The 21840-nt window shown below is 55.9% G+C and overlaps 9 protein-coding genes across 9 annotated transcripts; 4 read left to right on the top strand and 5 right to left on the bottom strand.

Annotated features, from left to right (window-relative positions):
- Positions 1–412: 412 nt before the first annotated feature.
- Positions 413–3872, top strand: L226DRAFT_533296 (uncharacterized protein). Its single transcript, XM_067680426.1, has 11 exons — positions 413–793; positions 865–877; positions 936–1101; positions 1754–1841; positions 1893–2010; positions 2071–2280; positions 2337–2661; positions 2718–2727; positions 2778–3078; positions 3135–3189; positions 3242–3872. Exons 1-11 carry the CDS (start codon positions 466–468, stop codon positions 3638–3640), a joined length of 2013 nt encoding a protein of 670 aa, XP_067537866.1. The 5' UTR covers positions 413–465; the 3' UTR covers positions 3641–3872.
- Positions 3756–5509, bottom strand: L226DRAFT_533297 (uncharacterized protein). Its single transcript, XM_067680427.1, has 5 exons — positions 5278–5509; positions 5093–5209; positions 4550–5032; positions 4187–4487; positions 3756–4126 (listed from the first exon to the last, which is right to left on the bottom strand). The coding sequence occupies exons 1-5, from the start codon at positions 5487–5489 to the stop codon at positions 3950–3952; spliced, it is 1290 nt and encodes a 429-aa protein (XP_067537867.1). The 5' UTR covers positions 5490–5509; the 3' UTR covers positions 3756–3949.
- An 85-nt stretch (positions 5510–5594) lies between these two features.
- Positions 5595–7193, top strand: L226DRAFT_559352 (uncharacterized protein). Its single transcript, XM_067683293.1, has 6 exons — positions 5595–5816; positions 5939–6122; positions 6184–6355; positions 6417–6532; positions 6589–6779; positions 6843–7193. Exons 1-6 carry the CDS (start codon positions 5694–5696, stop codon positions 6987–6989), a joined length of 933 nt encoding a protein of 310 aa, XP_067537868.1. The 5' UTR covers positions 5595–5693; the 3' UTR covers positions 6990–7193.
- On the bottom strand, positions 7122–8807 carry L226DRAFT_364725 (uncharacterized protein). The gene is made up of 6 exons (XM_067674248.1): positions 8306–8807; positions 7859–8250; positions 7745–7803; positions 7612–7674; positions 7479–7551; positions 7122–7405 (listed from the first exon to the last, which is right to left on the bottom strand). The coding sequence occupies exons 1-6, from the start codon at positions 8566–8568 to the stop codon at positions 7254–7256; spliced, it is 1002 nt and encodes a 333-aa protein (XP_067537869.1). The 5' UTR covers positions 8569–8807; the 3' UTR covers positions 7122–7253.
- On the bottom strand, positions 8808–11192 carry L226DRAFT_364724 (uncharacterized protein). Its single transcript, XM_067674247.1, has 7 exons — positions 10980–11192; positions 10288–10921; positions 10141–10238; positions 9809–10091; positions 9585–9751; positions 9453–9526; positions 8808–9390 (listed from the first exon to the last, which is right to left on the bottom strand). The coding sequence occupies exons 1-7, from the start codon at positions 11057–11059 to the stop codon at positions 9047–9049; spliced, it is 1680 nt and encodes a 559-aa protein (XP_067537870.1). The 5' UTR covers positions 11060–11192; the 3' UTR covers positions 8808–9046.
- Positions 11193–11872: 680 nt separating this feature from the next.
- L226DRAFT_533300 (uncharacterized protein) lies at positions 11873–13677 on the top strand. The gene is made up of 2 exons (XM_067680428.1): positions 11873–12149; positions 12209–13677. Exons 1-2 carry the CDS (start codon positions 11880–11882, stop codon positions 13481–13483), a joined length of 1545 nt encoding a protein of 514 aa, XP_067537871.1. The 5' UTR covers positions 11873–11879; the 3' UTR covers positions 13484–13677.
- A 26-nt stretch (positions 13678–13703) lies between these two features.
- Positions 13704–14004, bottom strand: L226DRAFT_569487 (uncharacterized protein; the record flags this gene model as incomplete). The annotated part of the gene is made up of 2 exons (XM_067684312.1): positions 13704–13857; positions 13931–14004. 2 exons carry the CDS (start codon positions 14002–14004, stop codon positions 13704–13706), a joined length of 228 nt encoding a protein of 75 aa, XP_067537872.1.
- A 466-nt stretch (positions 14005–14470) lies between these two features.
- L226DRAFT_483779 (general substrate transporter) lies at positions 14471–17158 on the bottom strand. Its single transcript, XM_067677027.1, has 11 exons — positions 16819–17158; positions 16689–16769; positions 16499–16624; positions 16419–16446; positions 16307–16365; positions 16043–16253; positions 15934–15975; positions 15852–15873; positions 15538–15793; positions 15376–15475; positions 14471–15277 (listed from the first exon to the last, which is right to left on the bottom strand). The coding sequence occupies exons 1-11, from the start codon at positions 16881–16883 to the stop codon at positions 14633–14635; spliced, it is 1635 nt and encodes a 544-aa protein (XP_067537873.1). The 5' UTR covers positions 16884–17158; the 3' UTR covers positions 14471–14632.
- Positions 17159–20225: 3067 nt separating this feature from the next.
- L226DRAFT_364806 (uncharacterized protein) lies at positions 20226–21282 on the top strand. Its single transcript, XM_067674249.1, has 3 exons — positions 20226–20524; positions 20577–20837; positions 20912–21282. Exons 1-3 carry the CDS (start codon positions 20437–20439, stop codon positions 21034–21036), a joined length of 474 nt encoding a protein of 157 aa, XP_067537874.1. The 5' UTR covers positions 20226–20436; the 3' UTR covers positions 21037–21282.
- Positions 21283–21840: the final 558 nt, after the last annotated feature.

Raw genomic sequence — 21840 nt, forward strand, 5'->3', positions numbered from 1 at the left:
CCTGCGACCTATTTATCGATCACTGAGGAGGGCGTCTTGTTGGGACCGTGCCATCTAACCTTGACCACTGCAAAGTCAGCAGTACATGATGTAGGTGGGTGAGTGAAATTTACACACTCGTGTATCTGGAGAGTCATCGACAAGGATCAAAAGCAAACCTGCGCCCTCTCAAAAGGTCGAGACCCCGCGTACCTGGACGCATACGAGAACTTTCGTGCGCAGTTCTCGACGGGCGGTCGGTGCGCGCGTTGCCAAATATAGGTATTCATCCGGCGGTTCGGACTGCGCTGATTGGACGGCCATCGAACGTTGTTCTAAATATAGAACACATGGCCGGAAGGTGGCCGGCGGTGGTGTGTCCGCAGTCCTGCGACGTACGGACGCTGGTCATAGACTCGCTCTTCTTCCTCATCGTCGCTCACTGCCTTTTGCTCTTGCTCTTCCCCTCGACGGGCTTGGTCTCCGATGCTGAAACCCTCACTCCTTTTATCTCTTGCGGCGTGCTGGACGCATGTGTTGGCGGTGACCGTCTATGGCCAGGAAGGCGTCACACAACCCTCTGGAGTCTTGGCGACAGCTACGGCAACAGCGACCGCAAACCTCGACTGGCTCTCCAACTATGCGGCCTACAACAACAAGACACTCACCCCACCAGCACTCCCGGACCCCATGCCGTCAACAGCATTCACGATTCAGGTCATGAACAACGCGGCGAACGTGAACGGACTCTCGGTGCAGCAATCAGGAGACTTCTTTGGTTTCTCGATCGAAATGTCCGTGGTTCAGCAAGTCAGTGAGTACATGCGCTCACATATGTCCAAACAACCCGATCGGAAGATCTCATCTCTCGCTTGTGGCACCTAGTTGGCAAGAATGCGTACGCCCAGACTCTTCGCGTCTTGGCAGCGGTGTGTGGTTGACTTGGCGTCACACAGGTCATTCATTGCGGTCCCCTTCCTTAACCTCCTGGCCACGGTCGCCGATCGTGCAGGACGCGTACGGATACGAGTCGGTGGTAACACACAAGAGACTGCCACCCTCGTCGACAGCTTGCCCAGTAACGAGATGATTGCGAAGGACAAGGAGAACGCGAGCAATCCGGTAAGTTACTTTTCTCAGTTCTGCCCATTCCCTTGGATACTTCGTCTCGTTTTTGCACCATCTTATGCTCGACAAGTTTTGAGCTTCCATACACGCAAATCACTGCTCTCGAGCGGATCCCGTCGAGAATTCTGCTGCATCCCGTCCGTTCCAAATATAGTTGTCTGCGCGTATTTTTACTTCTACGCATCCTCCGTTGCCCTGCCTACCACAGTGACCATTCACTTCCTTACAATGTGTGGTTAACTGTGGTTGGCGAGGTGTGGAGCTCGCATGTCAAGCGCATATGGCGTTGTGGGGGGCATGCGATATGACGTCATGTTGCTGGATCTGAGCGCTTATGGCCATATGTTTCGTCGTCTTCCCCTATTTGCCATAAGTAGTCGGTTCGGACTTGTTGCTACACCAACGTCCGTAACGATGACACCTTGTATAGAAACCAGCCGCTACGGGCCGTCTGCGCATTCCAAGATGGGACAGAGAGAACGAAATCATGCAGAAATTCTGGTGACTTTGCTAGAGGCGGATGGGGTTCATTCACTCTTTCCTGACAGCAAGCGTCGTGATCTGTTGAATGGGTCGCTCCTCTGGCGAGCTGTAGTCTGTATGGATACTTGGAGAGCGGTCTCACTGACCTCTTCGGCATATCTAGACGGACACGCCCATCCTCGACTTCACGGCCGAGATGATCTACCTTATGTCCAATGTCTCAGCACTAGTGAACGCAAAGTGGTACCTTGGTGAGTTATCCTGTGATTCTGTGTCGCCTTCGTCACTGACCAAATTTACAGGTATCCCGTTCAACGACACCTCGAACCTTCGCTTGCAGATCGCCGAAGTAGCAGACGCAGTTCTCGGAGACAACATCCTTGCATACCAGCTCGGAAACGAACCCGATCTCTACGTCAGGTACGCCTTCATGACTGTTGATTCACCGTAGCCCTATCGTTAATGCAAGGTACTCTCTAGTCACGGTCACCGTTCGTCCGATTACAACCAAACAAGTTACTACAATGAGTTCGGTGTTGTCATCGACGCCCTCAACAACGATGCCAAGATCACCAAGCACGGTAACCTCGTCGCCCCCAGTACGCAGGGCACCTGGACCCTCCAGTCTGTCTGGGACACTGGCTTCCTCACCACCTACCAGGACGCCATCAGTGTCCTGTCTGTCGAACAGTGAGTTCCTTCCGTCATCGCACTTTTTCCCAGTCCCCGAAGCTTATCGTCCACAGATACCCCGACAACAACTGCGCGGCCGCCTTCCCCGATGCGGGCTTCGGCGACCCAGTGGATCCCCAGAGCGTCTTCGCCAACTACCTGACGCATGCCAGCGGCCAGAATATCGTCAACCAGTACCTCAGTTCGACGCCGTTGGCTGCGCAATACGGCAAGCAGTTCATGATGTTCGAGACTAACACGGCGTCGTGCGGTGGGTTCCCCGGCGTCAGCGACAGCTTCGGCTCTGCACTCTGGGCCGTCGACTATGGGCTGCAGATGGCGTACAGCAACTTCACCGGCGCGCTCCTGCATATTGGTGGACAGGATGTTTCTTACAACGTGAGTCTTCGAGCGAGCTTGGTCTGCGATGAAGCGTTACTGACAATGTCTTCCAGCCCTTTACACGTACGTGAGCAACGTCTTTCGGCCTGACTACACTGCTGACCTCGTCCTAGCCCCGCCCACGAACCTGTCCTCCACCGAGCAATGGACCGTCGGCCCGATCATGTACTCCACGCTCGTCCTCGCCGAGGCCCTCGGCACCTCCAACACCTCCCGCGTGCTCGACACCTTCGCGAACAGCGCCAACGCTTATACCCCGGCATACGCCATCTATGAAAACGACGTCCTCGCGCGCATGGTGCTCACCAACTTCATGACGGAGCAGAACGGCCAGGGTGCGTACACCGCGACGATCTCTGTGGGCGGTGGGGACACGGGAGAGGCGAACGGCACGCCGTCGTCCGTCAAGGTCAAGTGAGTGTCCTGTTCTCCTCGATCACTGCTCGTGCAGGTACTGACACGTTCGCCAGGTACTTGCTCGCGCCTTCGGTTGCCGAGAAAGACAACGTTACCTGGTCTGGTCAGGTACGCCCAGTATTGCAGCTTCATACGTCCACTTCGCTAACCCAACTTGCAGACATACGGCGGCCGGTTCCAGTGCGACGGACGTCTGAGCGGCACCGAATCCATCCAGACCATCCAGTGCGACACGACCGCGAACACATGCCAGATCCCCGTCCCCGCGCCCGGCGTCGCCCTCGTGTTCATCTCCTCGGACGCGCAAGGCGTGACGGAGCCGTCGACGACGCAGACGTACTCGACCACGGCCGTCACCAAGGTGAAGAACACGGTCACGATCGACCCCAGCGTGCTCGCCACCTCGAATGGGGACAGCGCAAAGGACCGCGCGGAAGGCAGCACGAGTCAGGGCAGTAGCAGCGATGCGCTGAGGACGGCTGGTGTCGCCCCGGGCTTGACGCTGCTCGCGATGTTCGTAGCGGGCGTGTGGGTCGTCGTCACGGCGATGAGGCGGTGACCATGCCATCATGGGGAGTGGAGTCGCAAATCACGGAGTTGCTGAGTCGTCATTCTTTTTTTTTTGCGATGGATTATCATTCTTTTCAACTTGCAACCACTTACTCACACTGCAATTCATGGGACTTTTGTATATATCGCGCCGCACGGACGCTTCCAGGTTGCGCTGGACTATCTTGTAGTAGAGGTACTTCTCTTGTTTTAATGCCACCGGTCTTCACCTGTATACTGCTCGGACGAAAATATCGCATAGGCGAGCATCGGCAGCAATAGAGCGGGTGATACGAGAACGCCGAGCAACGACAGTAATTTACTTGTGCGCTGTACTAGGATCTGGTGTTGGATTCGGGGGTTTGGAAGCTGCAATGCGGTCGAGTCTCCGGAGGGCACCGCGTGCCTCCATGGCACCCGCACGCATGCCGATGCGCTGAGCCTGCGTTAGGCTATCCTGGAACGACTTCCTCGCATCGTCGTTCTTCCCTTCCATCTGCGCCATACCGTATACGCGTCAGTTGCACTTGCTGAAGACGGACGGAACAAAACGTACCTCTAGCAACGCTCCCAAGTTGAACAGGACAGCAGCAAGCGTCTGCTCACAGAGCGCCATGGCCTCCACGTCCTTCGCCGCGCCAGGAAGGGTGCGCGTCTTCTCGATGACCGTCTGCGCCTGGCGTGCCCACGACTCCGCATACTGCAGGTTCGTGGGAGGCGGGCCGCGCACCATGAGGTCGGAAAGGTTGTTCATGATCTGTGCGGCGCGACAGCGGTCCTCGACCGCTGCGTCCTTCGTGCCGGGTGGGGGGGCCATGAGCATGCCGATGGCTTGGAGGTAGAGCGTCGCCGCATATCTGGCGTTGGCATGAGCGGAGAACTCAACATCACACCGACCAGGATGGGCACTAGCACTCACTCGGACTTGCCCTCCTGCGCGTAGAAGCGACCTAACGCTTCCAGAGGTGCGGCGACGTCGACCTTCCGGACCCACCACGGGAGCTCGAGCTCGGCCAGCATCGTACCGACCTCGCCTTCCTCCGTCTCTCGCTCCTTGCCCTTGCCAGAGTTCGGGCCCTCATCCTTGACGACTCGCAGCGCCTCTTCGACGGCGAAGGTAAGGAAGTGCTCGGCCTCCTCGGGCCCGCGCTGGTACACTTCTGCCATCTCCCCGAGCTTGTGCGCGAGCGCGACGGCGCGCATACGTTCGCGGCCCGAGAGGCTATTGTGTGCTTGTGCGGCGCGGAGCTGGGCGAGGGCAGTGCTGTAGGTCTCGTATGCCTCGTTGGGATTCTGGGATGCTTCGAGCACCTCTGCGAGTGTGATCGCTATGCCAGACAGTTTGAGGTGGGGTTCAGATTTGAACGCGGACAAGGAGAGCGTTTGCGCGGTCTTCCACGCTCTTCAAAGCTGCCTTCAGCATGGGACGCATATATGCACACAGCGGAGGAACATGACGCACCGTCGCAGATATCTCTCGCTCAGCTCCAAGTCACCCTGGTTCTTCGCCTTGATTCCTGCACGTAGATCCCCGCGCACTTCGGGCGGCCACATGGTGAAGGTGTTGTAGAACTGGTACCTTGAAACGCGCATCGTGCATGACAGTCAGTACACACGTACATCGAAGGTGAGCCAGCATCAACGCACACTCCGTATGCAGTCGACGCGATGCCGACGCCCATAAGGATGCTGAAGACGGTCGAGATGCGCGAGTTCGACTTCAGCCATGATGTAGTCCCGCTTGACGACGTCGCGAGTGTCCTACGCGAGGCCAGAGCGAGTGTCGAGGCCGGTGTGGCCGGCGTTCTCGCGACGGCTTTTGTGCTGAGTTGCGAGGCCTGGCGTCGGGCCGCGAGCATGGTGGTGGTCGAGAAGAGAGACGCGAAGGTGGAGAGCGAGCTGGCGCGGTCGCATGAGAAGGAGCGCGTCGACGCGTCGGAGCGCCCACGACCCTAGCTCTTTCCACAACCTCAAGACAAAACATACTATTTGTCCCATCTGCTTACACCCAGTCTACAACTACCGACATTCCGAGAACTCAAATCTCGCACAAGACTTACGATATGCAGCTCAAAGGCTACGAGGTGTGGATTACCTGCGACGGAGAGCCTTTACCCGAGTATCAGACGCAAGTCGAGGGAGACGACAAGACTATAGCTTGTTTCATACCTAGTGAGAGTGGGAAGGCAAGTAAGCTTCCTATGTCTCTCTATAGGTACTCCGGGATCTCTGTTTGCCAGGGGGGCTTGTTGCAGCCCAGTCGACATGGTGGTCTCCTACTCAAGTACTCACGTCTCGCGTTTCACAGGAATTCGTCATCCATTGGCGCGACAACGTCAAGACTACTTGGCTGAAGTATACCTTCAAGTTGGATGGACGGAGCCTCTCACATGCCCAGGCGTCCAGTGCTGGAGTCACTGGCAAAGTGGCGGGAGTCTTAACGGGCCCAGACATCGAGCAGCCGTTCCAGTTCGCGGACCTCCGGACATCAGGTGCACCTTTCTCCTGTATTATGCACATATACCTCGTCTTGACATATACGTCTAACACAAGATGATGACGCTTTGCTGAACAACATGTTCAGTAACGCCGACCTGGGTACGATCCAGGTTTCCGTCTGCCGGGTCCATGAACACTTCACCGTCGTTCCATTCACGCCTGCGACGTTCAGTGCAGTCGGAACCGTCCACGAGAGAAGCAAGAAGGCTGGAGCTCATAATGTCACGTACGTCCTTGACCTCTTTACGCTAGGGTGGCTGATGCGAATCAGAGCGTTCGCTGCGTAGCCTCGGCAAGGGGTCGAGAGTCGCCGACCATCCACACCGGTATTTGTGCCATCGCGAACCTATCGATCTGTCGGAAGGCTACGTTGCGACCTTTCTCTTCCGATACAGACCGCGCGGTATGACTCGTCTCCATTCCTAGAGCCTTAGTATCATTGGCTTGACGCCCCACAAGCTCTTCTGCAGGCGCAAGGGGTAATGCCTCCATCTCCCGTTCCGATGAAGGAGGAGCCACGGACAAGACGCGCTAGTGATTCGGTCGATGATCGCCCTGCTAAGCGGCCGAAGACCGAGCCTGGTACAGCGATTGAGGACTTGGGCGTCATCGAACTCTCCGACGATGAAGACGACTTGAATGTATTACAGGCACGTCCCTCGTGCATACATAGTCTAGTTAACTTCATTGATGCTCATTTATCTACCTCTCAGAAACGTCTTCTCGAGACCCAGAAGCGGATCGAGAGAGCGAAGAGGAAGAAGGCTGCCACTCGCGGGACCGTCAAGAAGGAACCTGGGACCTCCCGGCGCCACCCTGTCGGCGGTTCAAACGATGTCATTGATCTGACAGAAGACTAGTCACTACTCATTCTTGATTGCCTTTTAGCCTCTCTTGGTCCTGATCTCTGCTGCTGTCATGTTTTCCTGTTTCCCTTGGTTCAATCATCGTGTCTGATATGTTTCCAGTAGTACTTTATCCCGCTATGTATGTACTTGGAGTCTATTGTACGCACTTGATAATTGTACCTTATGCAGCATCACAATTTCCATATTGAACTACGGTGTTACTCTCCCTGAGCGAAGATCTCCGGCCTGGCCGAGACACCGAAGTACATATCATTCTCATTTCCTCCAACCCCTCTTCGAAGCGTCAGGAACCCTCCGCTCCCTAAGGGTTTGAGCCAATAGGCTCTTGCGTATGCAGATCCCTAAGAAAGTCGCCATATGGGATTGACTTCTTGGACTTGTCAATTGATCAAGACGAATGGTCGCAACTGTCAAGGAACTTGTGAGTGGTTGTGCGATAGAGCTGACGAGTCCGTTTGGAAGCAATGTCATGACACGTACCTCCGTGCTCATTCACATAAATGTCTCGATCCTCGCGCCACAGTGTCAACGAGACATTTGAGGGAACTCCATGCTGGCAACACCACACCCGGTCATAGACTGCTCACTATTGCGTCGGATATGGAGGACTTACCTCGAAGATGCACATAATATCTTGGTAGCTAGCAATGGCGAGACTGTCCCTTCTTTCCTTGTCCTGCATTCATGGTCAGTAACCATGTTCACAGCCCAGTGGAATAGGCACGTGGACCAGGCCGATAACTTACCCGCCTCCACTGGATGTAAGCGATCAAATCTTCGACAGGATTCCACGACCGTTGGATGGCTTCGCCATGTAAGCTTCGTATACGGTATCTCATCTCGTCAGCTGTAATACTTACGATCATATTCGAATTTGAATGCGTCGGCGATAAACGAATGCAGCGGATGATCCGGGTTTTTGTCTTCAGTTTTCGAGACCATGTAGACCCGGATGAACGGGGTTGCCGGCTGCGCCTCTTGCGTGAAAGGGAACCCATACTTTGAATCAGAGTTGCCTACACTCCGATGAACAACGGAAAGGGACGCTGAGGATGCAGTCGTTGTGCCGTAGACGAAGCAAACCTCCTTGTCCATACCATAACGATTGTTGATGATCTCGTGCCACTCGTCAAAGTGGTTTTGGATATGGTCGATAATTTTGTATGATGCGATATCGAGCACTTTGCTCTCCACTCTCCCGTGCAATGTGATAGAAGCCTCGATATCATGTTTGCGGACCGTATATTCCTTTCTTTGTTCACAGATCGGTCACCCAAGGTCGACAACATGGTGCAAAACAAACTCACAGGAGACGAGGGTCGACCTCTTGGATAGTCACATTGGGAACGTGATCCGCGTGCTCTCCAGGAGGCAATGAGTTGAGAAAGACGTCGAAGCCGCCGTCATCATCAAAAACGCCGACGTCGCCGATCCGTACCAAAGAATCAGCAATACTAGTGCCATAAGTTGCCATAGCGCGACCGCACTTGGCGAGATAGAGCGGCATGCCATGACCTTCGTCAATGAAGGCTCGAGCATACTGGATCCAGGGTTTTCCACTCCAGGCCATGGTGGGTTGTACTTGTGAACGACCGTCGTGAAGAGAGGAAAGTTGGCGCGTAAGGTGTTCGAAGTCTGCTGGATCTCGATGCAACACCCAGTCAAGACGATGAACGTACGATGGTCCAGAGTTTCGAAGCTATCTCTGGTATCGTCGTCAAACTTTGAGTATTGCGTGACAGTTGAGAGGAGTTGGAAGGACGGATAGAGGGATAGCGACCAGACATCCTGCTAGCACTCGCTTTTATACTGCCGTGGAAGCTGTGCGGCGCAACAATACTCCTCACTGGCCGCATGAGCCCGGGATGCTGCGTAAGTACGATGGGCGTTGTCGCATACAAGGCGAGTCGCCCCGGAACAACAAGCTCGGAAGTGGGTTGAAGTGGTGTTCATGTGCGCGCCACAGGGCTAGCGGGGCGCATATTCGCCACAACGTTGCCAACGTTCAAATCAATTGATACGAGGGGCTCACCAGGCACAACATCCACTCATCCCACAATAAAGCCTCCGGTGCCCACGCTCTCGAGCGTCATAACATGCCCTTCAATCTTGGCACCACTGTCCAGTACCTGCTTCACCCCGAAGAGCGCCTTCGCAGCGAGTCCAGTGCTAGACAAGTCGAACTTCGCCTCGGCATAGTTAACGTTAGTGGCAAGCACGAGTGTCTTCGCACCAACGGTCCACATTCCCACGTCAACGCCCGCAGCGGCAACGTGGGCGAAGGTGGCGGCCGGATTGAGGATGAAGTCCTTCATGGCGGCAAGTGACTGTGCGAGCGTGGAGGCGGAGGCGGTTATGTCGTCGGTCGTGGGTGCGTTCCATGAAACGACGCCTGGGTATGCAACAGTCAGCTTTGAGCCTATAGATAGCGGGCCAGTGGCAGGATCGACTTACCCAAGCCGCCGTGGTTGATCCCGAGCACGCTCTGCACGACGAACTCCTTCCCTGTAGGCTCTCTGCTCCAATAACTGCCGGCAGCACTGATGAGCAACCTGCTGAACCTTTAGGCTACTATTCATAACTCACGAGTCCCCGCCGAAACCTTGAGGAACGGTCCAGATAGCCTTCGTACGATCCCAACCGTCGATGAATCTGCGCTCGGCGAACTCGTCCATGCGGGTGCTGATGTCGTCGAGCTCGCCTTTGCAGTTGTCGCAACCACAATCGCCATAATCCGGCGTGCATGGTGTGCCCTGTCAGTCAATGCATGTAAGTACTATAGGAAGCTTGTGTGAGTGTGCATGACATACCCATACGGTCGAGAATGTTGCGTTGATGGCGATCGGATACGTGTCCTGCATGACGATATCTGTTCCTGCCGTGTATTCTGTCCAGTAGTAGTTCTCGCAGTTGAGGACAAGCGAGACAGGATGATATCCGTCGAGCGAGTAGATGAGATCGTAGGCGGTCGTGGTGGCGTTCAGAGGATCCGACGTGCCATCCGGTTCGTCTCCGGTATACCATAACAGGAGTGCAGGACTGTTCTTCACACGATTGACCTCTTCGGTGACAGCGGTATTGTTCATGTACGTCCTGGGAGGGTTGTTGGCTGTCTTCAAAATGCAAATGACGCGCGACATACCATCGCATGTCGTACATCAGGTAGATGCCGACCTCTTCCATGCGCTGGATGACCTCAGCGAGTGCAGTGAGATTGTCGAATGTAGGGATAGGGTGTATCTGGAACATGGTTGAGCATACAAGCTGCATATATGCGCGCGGAACTTACGACAGTGAAGCCTTGGGCAGCGATCTCGTCAATGACAGACACGTTTGAAGTGAGGTAACCACCAAAGTTAGTGTAGAACCCAATGGGGAAGACGGTCTCGTAGGCTCCGTCCTTGCCCGTTGCAGGCTTAGCCAGCAGAGCGCCCGTGCGCAAGTCCATCTTCGTCACCGAACGGCCATCCGGAGGATCTGGGAGATACGACAGTGTGGTGTTGGCGGAGAACGTCTGTGGGGTTCCTTTCGTGCCGGGCGCACTGTACGTGGCTGAGCACTCGACATCGAACGGGGTCGCCTGTGGTTCCAGGCTCTTCAAGGAAAAGGGCAGCTCCGCCTTCGTCGCATTAAGTGCGACAGGACCTTTCGCGAGTGTACGTCCGCCGACCTTCACCGTGACTTCGAGGGTGCCCTTGGAGCCATGCGTTGGCAGGTCAATGGGAACCGCGCCAACGACTTCAGAGAAGGTCACGGGTGTGTCGATCAGGAAGCCTGCGGGGGACGACGCGTCCTCGGGAAGGTAGGGTTTGATGACCGGTGCGCAGCGCAGCGCCAACAGAGGCTTCGAGGACGTCGCAGGTGTGGGGAACTGACCTCCCGGTGGCACGATTGGCGAGGACGCCATGTAGTTTTTGCCGCACCTGTTCGCCCATGTCAGATCCTCCTGCTCAGCATACGCCGAAGCCGAGCCGTACTCACCAAGTATCCGCATTCGCATCCTGGAGCAGAGTAGCCAGCGCGAAGCTCGCTGCTAGAAGTCGCACCAGGGTTGCCGCCATTGCCCCAACCTCGAGCGTGGCGAGACGTCGATCAACACTCGATGTGCCACATATATACGCTCTGGTCTTCGCTGTTCCGCTCGACCGCTCGAAGCAGTGTTATCGGGGTTCGTCCATGCGGTCACAGTCATGTGGTGCCATCAGCGTCGCCTGCAAGTTCTCCACCTTCTTGCGGCCGTCACGGTGATGGGAATAGAACGGAGTGACAAGCCTTCAACGTGGAAGTCAGAAGGTCGCGGAGGAATCGGTTAGTTTGCATAGCGTCCATGATGGCCGGGAGCAGGTTTGCCAAGGGCCAGTTACCCACGTCAAGCAGACTCAGAATCTCTACTGACCACGACGTCGGCAGTCTCGTGGGTAGTGCAGCTGAGGGGGACTTCCTACTGCTCGTCATGGTAGCACCTTTTTGTAGCTATCGCGAAAAGACCCGAGTCGCACTTCAAAGCTTGAAGGCGCGTTTGGTCGCTTTCCATTCACCAGATGTGCACCGGCCTTCAAGTTTACCGTCTCCCCTCGCGGTGTTTACGAGATCTTGATACAGGGATTTGTTGCGGTCTTCAATACGCCGCCCTGCTTGCGCCTTCTTTACGCGTCCTCCGCTTGAGTCCAATATGAGGGCAAGTTCTGCGTGGTCGAGGGCTTTCAAAGACCGAAGATACCCCGACAGCTCCCAGCGCCAATCTATGTAATCGCGGACCATAAGTTGAAGGCCCGAACCTTCGGAGGTTTTCGGGAGTTGAATAGCGCCCCAAGTGCATGTTGCCCAACGTTCGAGCTACGCTACGCTGTTTCTGCTTGACTCTTGCTGCGGACATATAACATGGCTAATCAATCTATCTCTGACGTACATGACATTGTCCTCGAGATATTCTCGTACTTCAACCCCGAGCACTACGACAATCAAGCAGACATCGCCAGTGCTCGCAACACCCTTTTGCACTCCGCACTTACCTGTAAAAATTGGACTCGACCCGCCCTTAACATCCTCTGGAGCTGTCTCCCGAGCGACCAACCTTTGCTCCAGTTGTTAGCTGCTTTGGGGATTACACTGGAAATTACAACTCACAGCAAGACTCCGGATCGCGTCTATGTAAGCAGATTCCGCGACCTTCAACACATACACGAGGAACTGATACCATTGTCGATTAGATCTATCCGGGACCCTCTCCAGAGGACCAACGTACCCATCCCCATTGGTCTTACTTTCAGTTGTACGCCTCACGAGTCCATACTATCACGATTTGTCCCTTCAGCAGACAGCCGTCCGTCTGGACAAACATCATGCCTAAACTACATGGAGATCCAGTACTCCCTCGGCTACAGAATGTTGTTCTTCGATCATCTCTATGGAGTAGCGGCCCTGGTCTGGAGGACATACCCGTGCGAAGATCTCGGGACAACCTTGGACGAGGAGTCTTACAACTCATCTCCCCTTCCGTGCGCCGATTATCCCTGTCGATTCCCGTGCGCGGCATCGGAGGAGGCCTACTTCAAGAGGTATTTGACGAGGCTTGCACATTGACTCATCAGCTGGAGCATGTGCACATCTATAGCCTATCTTCGCTTAACCTGGGCACCCTGCGGAGCCAGAAACACGTACGTGCGGCCCACATCGACGTTTTCCCAGACGTGTCCGCTCATGGCCTCGAGCCGCTCTCCAACCTCCCACATCTCGAGCTCCTATCCGTAGCTGTCACAATAGCAACCCCCGTGGATCTCACGTTCAACCACGTCCGCGTTCTGGTACTCGAAGGCTTGTGGATACCCATGCGAGCCTTCCTTGATAATGCATGTCTGCCCGACCTTCGCTCGTTATCCGTCCACGCAGCGCATCTTGACTCCGTTCGGCTGGCCCCGCAATGCACCATCCTCTTCAGGGTCATTTCGAACAAATATGCGAACCTGACCGAACTTCATATCAGGTGCCACAAACCGACTTCTACCCCAGACCCCATCCAGTTCCATGCCCGGCTCGCTACTATCGAGGACCCCCGAACCCTGGCCGGCACCCTCTGGGCGCTGATCGAGCCGCTGCTTTCCTTGCACGAGCTGCGCGACGTATCGTTGCAGTTTGATGTCTTCAGCTTTGCCTACAACTCTTCAGACATCCGCTCCTTCGCCGAGTCTTGGCAAAACCTTGAGACCTTCCGCTTGGAGTTCGTCACGGTCGAGCAGCAGCGCGCCTCGTTCACGTCCCTTGTGCATTTCGCGTACAACTGTCCACGCCTTCGTACTTTACACCTCCCGGAGATGGAGCTCGCGCAGGACGCTCTGGACGGGTTCACATACCCGAACAGGCCGCATCCTCTGCGAGATTTGAATGTCGCGCGAGTTGGGTTTCCGAGAGGAATAGACCTCTCTTGGGAGATGATTCAATTTGCGCAGACCGTCTTCCCTCACGCAGACTGCCCGGTGTCGGTGTAGAGTCGGACAAGTAGATGAGATGTATATCAGTCCCCGATGTGTTACCGTGTACCCATATACCCACTTCTCTCCGATGGATGGACGAACCCACTCGCTGCGCTGTGGAGTCATATGTCCGGACGCTCGGTGGGAGGCAGCCTTAACGAATCAACCATGTCTACTATTATGGTCATGGATACTACGTTGCATTTCGCATCAGTACCCGGACCTGTCATTCACATCATAGAACTTCCACCTGGCGTTTTCCCGTACGGAGACGGACCGTACCCATGCTGAAGAAAAGGTTCTTCGGACGAGTCTTCCCCTCAAGTTTGATGTCATAGTGGACCACGATGTAGGCCAGAAATGCCTTGAGCTCTGCAGCCGCAAAGAACCTGCCCGGACTTGACACCCATAGTATTTGGGGTCAGCCTCCCAGAAGCGATCAAATGCGCGGAAACGACTCACCAACACTTTCGCCCATGACCGAACCCGACCCCGTCGAGCGACGTCAGCGTCAGCGTGTGCTTCGAGAAGGTCATAAGAATGGTCAATACTGTGGGTCGCCCCGCAATGAAAAAGAACACACGCACGGGACTACTCCTCCGTTCGATGAAATACACAGAGCGATATAAGCAAGGGTCAAGGTGTCCATTGAGGAGACGGTGTAAGGCTAAATAGGATCGTTGTGAAGGTAGTACTCAGGTGGGTCCGGGGATTGGGACGACAAGAGACTTTCGCCCTCCTCTATCCTCACGGGGGAGCGGGGAGCGAGGGTCCATAGGAAGGTCCTATAATGGCTTGTCAACTGGCAATTGGGGGTTTGCATAACATTCATCGTGCCTGGAAGCGTTCACTCTTCGGGTAGGGACGATACTGGAATTCGAGCGACGATGCGACTCGGAGACCACTGTGCTGTACGATGACCGAAAATCAGAAGACAAAGAATAGCATGGCCGTAACAAGACTACACCTGTTCAAAAGGAGACGATATCATGAGTAGTGAGTGATGCGGTTGAAGCCTGAAGGACTCCTCATTTGGTTCTCACTGTACATGCACAGCCGTCGCTATAGTCCGAACTTCATATTCTAGTAATACAGCAATCAAGTGAACATAGATACACACGGTACTAGACCAAGCTCTGGAAGAGAACCAGCATCGCACCCAGCTCAAATCTTCTCCTTGACGTCCATGATCTCCGATGGCGGCGTCGGGGTTGCGTCGTCGACTTTCTGCTCGGAATCGGGCAGCGCCAAGCGGCCCTCTGCGCGGTTGCGCTCCGCCTCCTCCTTCATGCGGCGGAAGTTCTCCTCCTCGTCCCACACGAACGGGCTCTTGCTCATGAAGAGGTAGTCCATCTCCTCGAGCGTGCGGTTCGCCGTCTCGGGGTAGAACGCCCAGACGAGCGGGATGCTGAGGAAGTTGACCGCGCCAAAGATGTGCAGCGTGTTCTCCCCGATCGCGTTGAACATGATCGGGTTGAGCAGCGTGAGCCAGCCGTTGCCGATCGACCAGCCGAAGACCCCAAAAGCGTTGCCCTTTGCGCGCACCTCGAGCGGGAAGGTCTCCGTCGGGTACACCCAGGGAATCGTGAGCCAGGTCGCCCCGAAGATGAAGGTGTAGAGGAAGACGAAGAACGCGGCAGCACCGCCGTATTGCGCGGCCTTGTCGGGGTGGTCTTTGAGCAGACGCGCGAACGCCCCGGCGAGGATAAGGGAGATTCCTTGGCCAACTGCGCCCCACCAGAGACCGATGCGCCGCCCGAGACGGTCGATGGTGACCACAGCAAGGAGAGTACTGAGCATGTACGTAACCTGCAGAGACGCGTAGATAAGCATTCTGTGCGCAGAGTCTGAGAGAAGCCCGGCGGACAAAGGAGTTGTTTCCATGGGCGAGAGCAAGGGGCACTTACGTCGTTAAGACCGGACAGCCACTGCGACTTGCGCGCACTGTAGCCGGCTTCCGCGAAGATGGTCGGGGCGTACACGGTGATAGCCGCAATACCAACCCACCTGGACGCGTGAGAGTCAGTTGGAAGACACAATGGAACGACAAATTGACCCCGAACACGTACTCCTGGACGATCTGGAGCCAGACGGAGAGCTGGACCCGGCGAGCGACGTGCAGGCCGCCGTCGTGGAGACCGAAGAACATGGAGATGTACGAGTTGCGCTTCGAGTGCTCCTTCTCGAGGGCGACGTTCGCCAGGATGTCATCGTACTCGCGCTGTGCCTGTGGAGCCTCGATGGTGCCATCCTCAGAACGCAGGCGGCCAAGGATCTCCCGTGCTTCGTCCAGGCGGCCCATCTTGATCAACCAACGGGGAGACTCTGCGACGATTGAGGTAAGCACTGGATCATCGCGGGCCTCGGATATGAAACTGCTTACCGGGCATGAATGGGATGCATGCCTAAGTTGACGACAAGGTTAGACAGGTGGGGGCCGGGCACTACTTCGATCAGGGACTTACCATGAACGCGAACACCGGGATGATCTGGAATGCGATCGGGAACTGTAGAGGCAAGCTTGATCAGTCTTCTGCCTCGAGCGGCGGCGCAGTGCAGGCATCCTTTACGTACCCTCCACCGGACTTGCGACGTGCCGTCTCCAACGAAGCCGAGGCCGAACTCGAGCCAGTAAGCGACGACCACACCGAAGATGTTTAGCGTAAACTCGCTCGCAATGAATGCACCGCGGGACGTGTGTGTGGCAACTTCCGCACTCCATACGGGCACGATGGCGTTGAGGTAACCGGTACCAATACCGTTAATGACGCGGGCACAGCACATCCTGAGCGCGGCCATTAGCGAGACAGGCGTGGTGGCACGATCACCAAGACTCACCAAGCGATGTTCTGTGCAGAGCATTGGAGAGCCGCCCCAACCAGAACCCACAAACTTCCCTGAAGCAGATGTGAGTTCCCACTTAAACGCCAAGGCTCAGCAGAAGTCATACCACAAGCATGGTCCTAATCCGTCCAATCCTGTCGAAGAGCATTAGCTGCAGTAAAGTAGCGCAACGTCAACTTAACTCACTTGTCTCCGAGGACGCCGCCCATCAAGCACCCCAACAGAGTACCAAAGTAGTAGATACTGACAATACCACCTTGCCGTGTTGGCTCCGTGATTGTTGCTACATAGCCTTCCGAGGGGCCCTCGTATCTACGCGTAACGGACGGGGTGTTACTCCCCACTGTGTGGAGAAGGACTGAGAACTGAGACTTACGTTGAGTAGCCCAATTTCATCACACGAACGTAGTCAGGAGACGTGTTGACACCCCCCATCATGCCTTGGTCATAACCGAAACTGCGAGGGCGTGAGGTCCAGTGGACGTAAAGGAAGGCTTGTCACTCACAAGAAGATCGCAAGTCCTGCGACGAAGTTGATGGTATAATACAGTCGTCTACCGGCGAGCACCATAGTGGGCAGCCTCTAGTCTACAATGTGCGGATGTCGAGTTGATGCAAGCGACGAGTCCAGCAGCGAGGGCGGGCGTGACAGAGGCCGTAGGAGGTCGTGCAAGCGCGTAGGGAAGTCCCGAATGAGGGCACGAGAATGTGGGATGTCGCCGAGATGGTCTTTATACACGGCGTCGGGGAGCGCGACGCTCGCTATCGCGGCAGGCCTGGCGGCGGGGGTGGGGTGCAACAAAGCTGACCCGAGCTCGTCGTACCCCGATGCGGGGAGGCGTGGAGTCCTGTGACCATGGTTCTTCAGGTTCGCGTCTGTTAGGCGTGCCGTCATAGTTAGTGATTCGACCTCCCGGACCGCCACCCGGCAACTATGCGCTCGCTTGAACGAATGATACCGTGCACTGTGCATCTTGAGGCGCAAATATGTGGGGGAATGACCACACTCGATCATGAAAAGATAATTCGGGTCGCGACAGGCGGGAGGCGGCGGCGCGCAAAGTCACAAGTGTGGTTCGGCGACCGTGGTGGCGCACGGCACGGCACCGAATGTCGGGCCCTCACGAACTGGAATATGCTATCGTGCGAGTCGGAGGTATATGTTGCATACGTACATATGACACCTGTGTGGCTCAGATAGAACGTCGGCCACTGTTGTAGCTCCAAGAGGCTGTAGAGGATCTTCAGCTCCTACTTACCTCCGTCGAGATCATCGCTTACAAGCGCTCGCGAGCTACAAAATTTGAGTCGATGCCGTTGTGGCGCAGGGCAGATGACGTCGGGTGACCGCGGTCGTGAGACACGGGCCGTATTCACCGTTGGTGTTGTTCTGCGCCTCCGAAAGTTGCCGACTTCTGCATGATCCCGTTAGGGCGTTAGCTATGTACGTAGAGGGTCGACGTGAAGATTGTGGGGCTAGTCTACGTACATGCATGTTGTGACCATCGACACGCGCGTTCTTGGCTTAGTAACAACTACTCTCGCTGTGGAGACTTTGCATGGTCATTGGTGAGACATCGAAATGCGAGTCTGGCGTGCATGATGCATCTGGCGCTACGTTTCGGGAGGCCGACGCCGTTCGGCAGCCAACACCCCGGGACCGGAACATTGTTTTCCGTGAACACCCCAGTTACCGGCAACCTGAGGCGTTCAGGGAGACGCAAAACAATAGCTTCAGTGACGCTGCCCAGCTTGTATGAAGTCATTGGCATAATGCTTACCCATCATTCCAGGCCGGGGCATGGCAGCGCGATCCCTGAAAATTTGAAAGCTGAAACGTGCAGGAGGTCGTCGCGCTATGCAATAAGCATTCCTGGAACTGAGGCCCCACTGGCGGGCTACGTAAATTGGTGTTCTAAATGATCGTGGTCAGTATGAGCATGGCAGTTCAAAGCTGAACGCTCTTGGAAAAGCCCCAGTCGGAAATTGGCACCTTGCACTACCCGAGTAGTAGACCAGAAAGCTCCCGCGATCTAGAGGCGCACACGCGTGAGATTGAAGAAACCTGAGAGCGTCAGCCACAGTAAGAGACCGTGTCCAGCTGGGTATATACACGCGTTAGTCAAGTCTACCAATTCAGCGAGAAGAAACGAGCAGTGTCCAGCACAATTGATGCGACAAGAAGTCAGCCCGGAACGTAGGAAGGAATGACTCACCTTAGTGGTTTCGCAAACTTGAAGACTACTACATGCTCGTCGTCGCAAGTCTAAGGCGCATACAGACAGTCACGATCGAGCTGAGAGAACATAACATAACAAGTTCTCGATGTTGACGTTGAGCTGTGATAATTATAGTACATCTTCAAAGTCGATTGGTTGGTGAAGTTGTTAAATGGCGTCGGTAGGGTTCACGACGTCAGAGTTGCAGCAGACCGGCCCTGAACTGGTTCACGATCACGTGGATGATACGTCGTCCGGATATGGCAAACGAGACGCCCAGTTGAGGAAGTGGTAGTACGCCACCGCACAGTTGTTCGTCGATGACATCGTGACTCTATTCATCCGCGACAGGATCAGCCGCCTTAAAATCCCTTTCTTTACTGTGTCAACTGTCTTCTGGCTATATCTGACTTCATAGCGCTTCCCCCACCACGCTGTCTCGCAAGACCCGGCGCCCTCTCCATGCTACATGTCACATCGTGAAGCGCATACACCTACCCGGACAGGGAGACAGCTGTCTTTTGAATAGTAAGTGATGATTAACTCTCATTTGGGCAACAAGCTTACGCCCAAGTCTTCGCACTTGCAAACGAGTAGTGACGCGTAATGCCACGCACACATCGCTCCTAGGCATATACGATTAATGCTTTTCCCGAGGTATGCTGCACAACTGCTCCATCTGTCGGTTCCCATTTGCAACGCCGAATACTTGGTCTAGCGTGCGGACGTGGTATGTCGCCGTCCATTTGTGAATCATGTTCCGTCTGTACTGCTGCGGTCCTGTTCGGGTGCAGACCCTGTCGGCCACGGGGCGAGCGTTTTATGTACCCCCTGGACGCTAGCGGTACAGTCCTGAGAGCAGCACTTCCCACCTCACCTCGAGGTATAGTCACGATCCCGACCATCTGACTATCACCGAAGAACCCCATTCCGGGCCGCTCATCTCCCGCCCTCTGTAAGTGCCCCAGCCACATATATGCCCTATGCAGCTAACGTAACCTCTTCGCAGGAACCGTCCCAGGACGCTTCCGCGACTCGTTCTAGTAGTCGTTGTGCTACTTCGCGGGCTCTGGGCCCCCCGATGCACGACAATCCGCCACTCGTTCGCCCGCTGAGCGTGAGAGAACGCTTGCGTATGCCCCTCCCTCGAAGCAACTTCTGAGCTGGATCTGGGGTGCGAGTCTGGGTCGAGTCCCGCGCTTCATATGCGCCCTCAAAGCCCTTCCAGGACACATCGCTGCCAAGCTCATGCTCCCTTGGCTTCCTGAACTCAACGCCCACCATGTCTCTGGTGTCACCGGACGTGCCTTGGAACACCCGTCAATTTGCAGCGCCCTCTCCGTGGAAGCGACGAAGATTTCGATCGTTGCCTGCAGGCGGCACTAGCATTCGTACTGAACTCCTCCAAATTGCAATGCTCGGCGTGGTCACTTGCTTCTGAGATCCAACTCCAGATCGACGCATGCGCAACCGGCTCGCCATCGTCGCCTGCCCCCCCGGGCGGAAACGAACAAGTGGATCCTATGTACTGTATGCATGGAGAGGCCCCGCCGCGTAGCGTCTACATAGCGCCGGTTCTCAGCCTCGTTGCTTCATCGTGTTGTATCTGGCCGATACAGCGATACGCTGGGACGATGATCTCGCGTTTGGATCTCTGCTACGCACTGACGAGATCTCCTTTCAGGACGTTCCCCGCACTGCGTGCCACGCGTGAATTCGCCACCGCGTACATGCCCACGCCTGTTTTCCTCGGGATCGCCAGGGATCGCCCATTATCAACCGCGACGCCGCCGGATCTCAAAAGGGCACTCGTTGATGGCGGTGCCGTCTAGGGCCCGTCTGCGCGCGTCCGCCCTGCTGAACGTTCGCACTTGTGTTGTGGAGCAGGGGGCGGACTAGCCGCGAATGGGTGATAGTTGGGATGTCCTTGCGCCCAACGGACCTCTGAGCGGCGTCAGCTGCCTCGCGTCGCGAACGAGACGCGGGGCTTCTGGTGAGAGGTCGTGTCCGTGTCGACAAACAGCCTCTCACAGTGCCATTCATAGCTGTCCGCGCGCGGGCTTCTGTTCTGATTGGCCCCAACACCCTCGCTCGCGGAGCACAGCGACCGCAATCGGGCGGTATAGCGGTACGCCACCATTGGCTGCAAGCGTCCATGTATGATATCTGGTGTGGAGAAGTCGGAAGACGCGCTGTACATGGCTCCTTGGCGAGGCGGTCATGTGGGGTTCCGCTGCACGTCCTTCCGTGGCGTCCGTTCGGAACGTCCAGCGGAAGAGACAGGATTGAGGATGCGGACACTGCGGGTAAGTCATGTACCACGGACTACCACGGAGCGTCTCTTCAGTGCGACCCTGACTGACTGAACTTTCCGTCCCAGCTCTTCCTCGCCGCACCTCTAGAAAGCTTCCGTCCCGTCTGTCATTCCCGCGCGTATTGAACACCCCATCCCATCCATGCATCCGGGGCTCTAGACCGTCGAAAACTGCCCCGACCCCGACGTAAAGTGGTGATGGCGAGGACTCAGGAGGTCAGGTCCTCCAGACCGCGGCACAGGCGGCATTCCGCGATCAGTGGACTCGGGAACTCCCAGGATTCATTTGAAGGAGGTTCATCAGAACGGGCTGCGTGTCGCTGTGGGCAAAGGGCTTGGTAGCACTGATTTCCGTTTCCGGCAGGACTTGTATGGCGCGATCAGCCTTGAGGCAGGTTTGGTGCAGGCCTCGGCATCCCGTGACGGGAGGATGAGATATGTCATCCGTTGTTCTCTCTCTATGCGCGTTCTCTGACGGGTTTCCAGACAGGACGGTTGGGGACGAGTGATGTCCGGGTCAACGATGGTGGCGCTCTCTACGGGGGCCACGGCACGGAAAGGCTGTGGGGATTCGCCCTGTGTCGCCCTGTCGGGACGAGCCCGAGTGGCTCGGGCGCGTATGCACTAAGTCATACCGACCTAATTCGGAACAGAATTCAAAGGCGGAGTGAGACAGAGGAAGATGGCAAGTGTGGCTGCAATCAGTCGTGCAAGAAGACGACCGCGTTGATGGATCAGCCAGCCGGTGTTGTTCCAACGCGTCGCCGTGGAGAAGGTGAGAGGTGGCGAGCCCGGCAGTGATGGCAGCCACGGTGGTCGACGTACATGCGACGATGCCGGGGCTTCTTGGACGTACACGGTGTGTGGATGTGAAGGTGGTGGAAGGCGCGACGGTGCGTGCGTGTGGCTGATTCTCGAGAAGGGCGAAGTTTGCGATGGTGTTGAAGACGGCTCGCTATGGCAGCTGCGAACTGTGGGGGCGGGTAAGCTCCCAC

This window comes from Lentinus tigrinus (assembly GCF_003813185.1).
Source record: "Lentinus tigrinus ALCF2SS1-7 unplaced genomic scaffold L226scaffold_7, whole genome shotgun sequence".
Taxonomy (NCBI): Eukaryota; Fungi; Basidiomycota; class Agaricomycetes; order Polyporales; family Polyporaceae; genus Lentinus; species Lentinus tigrinus.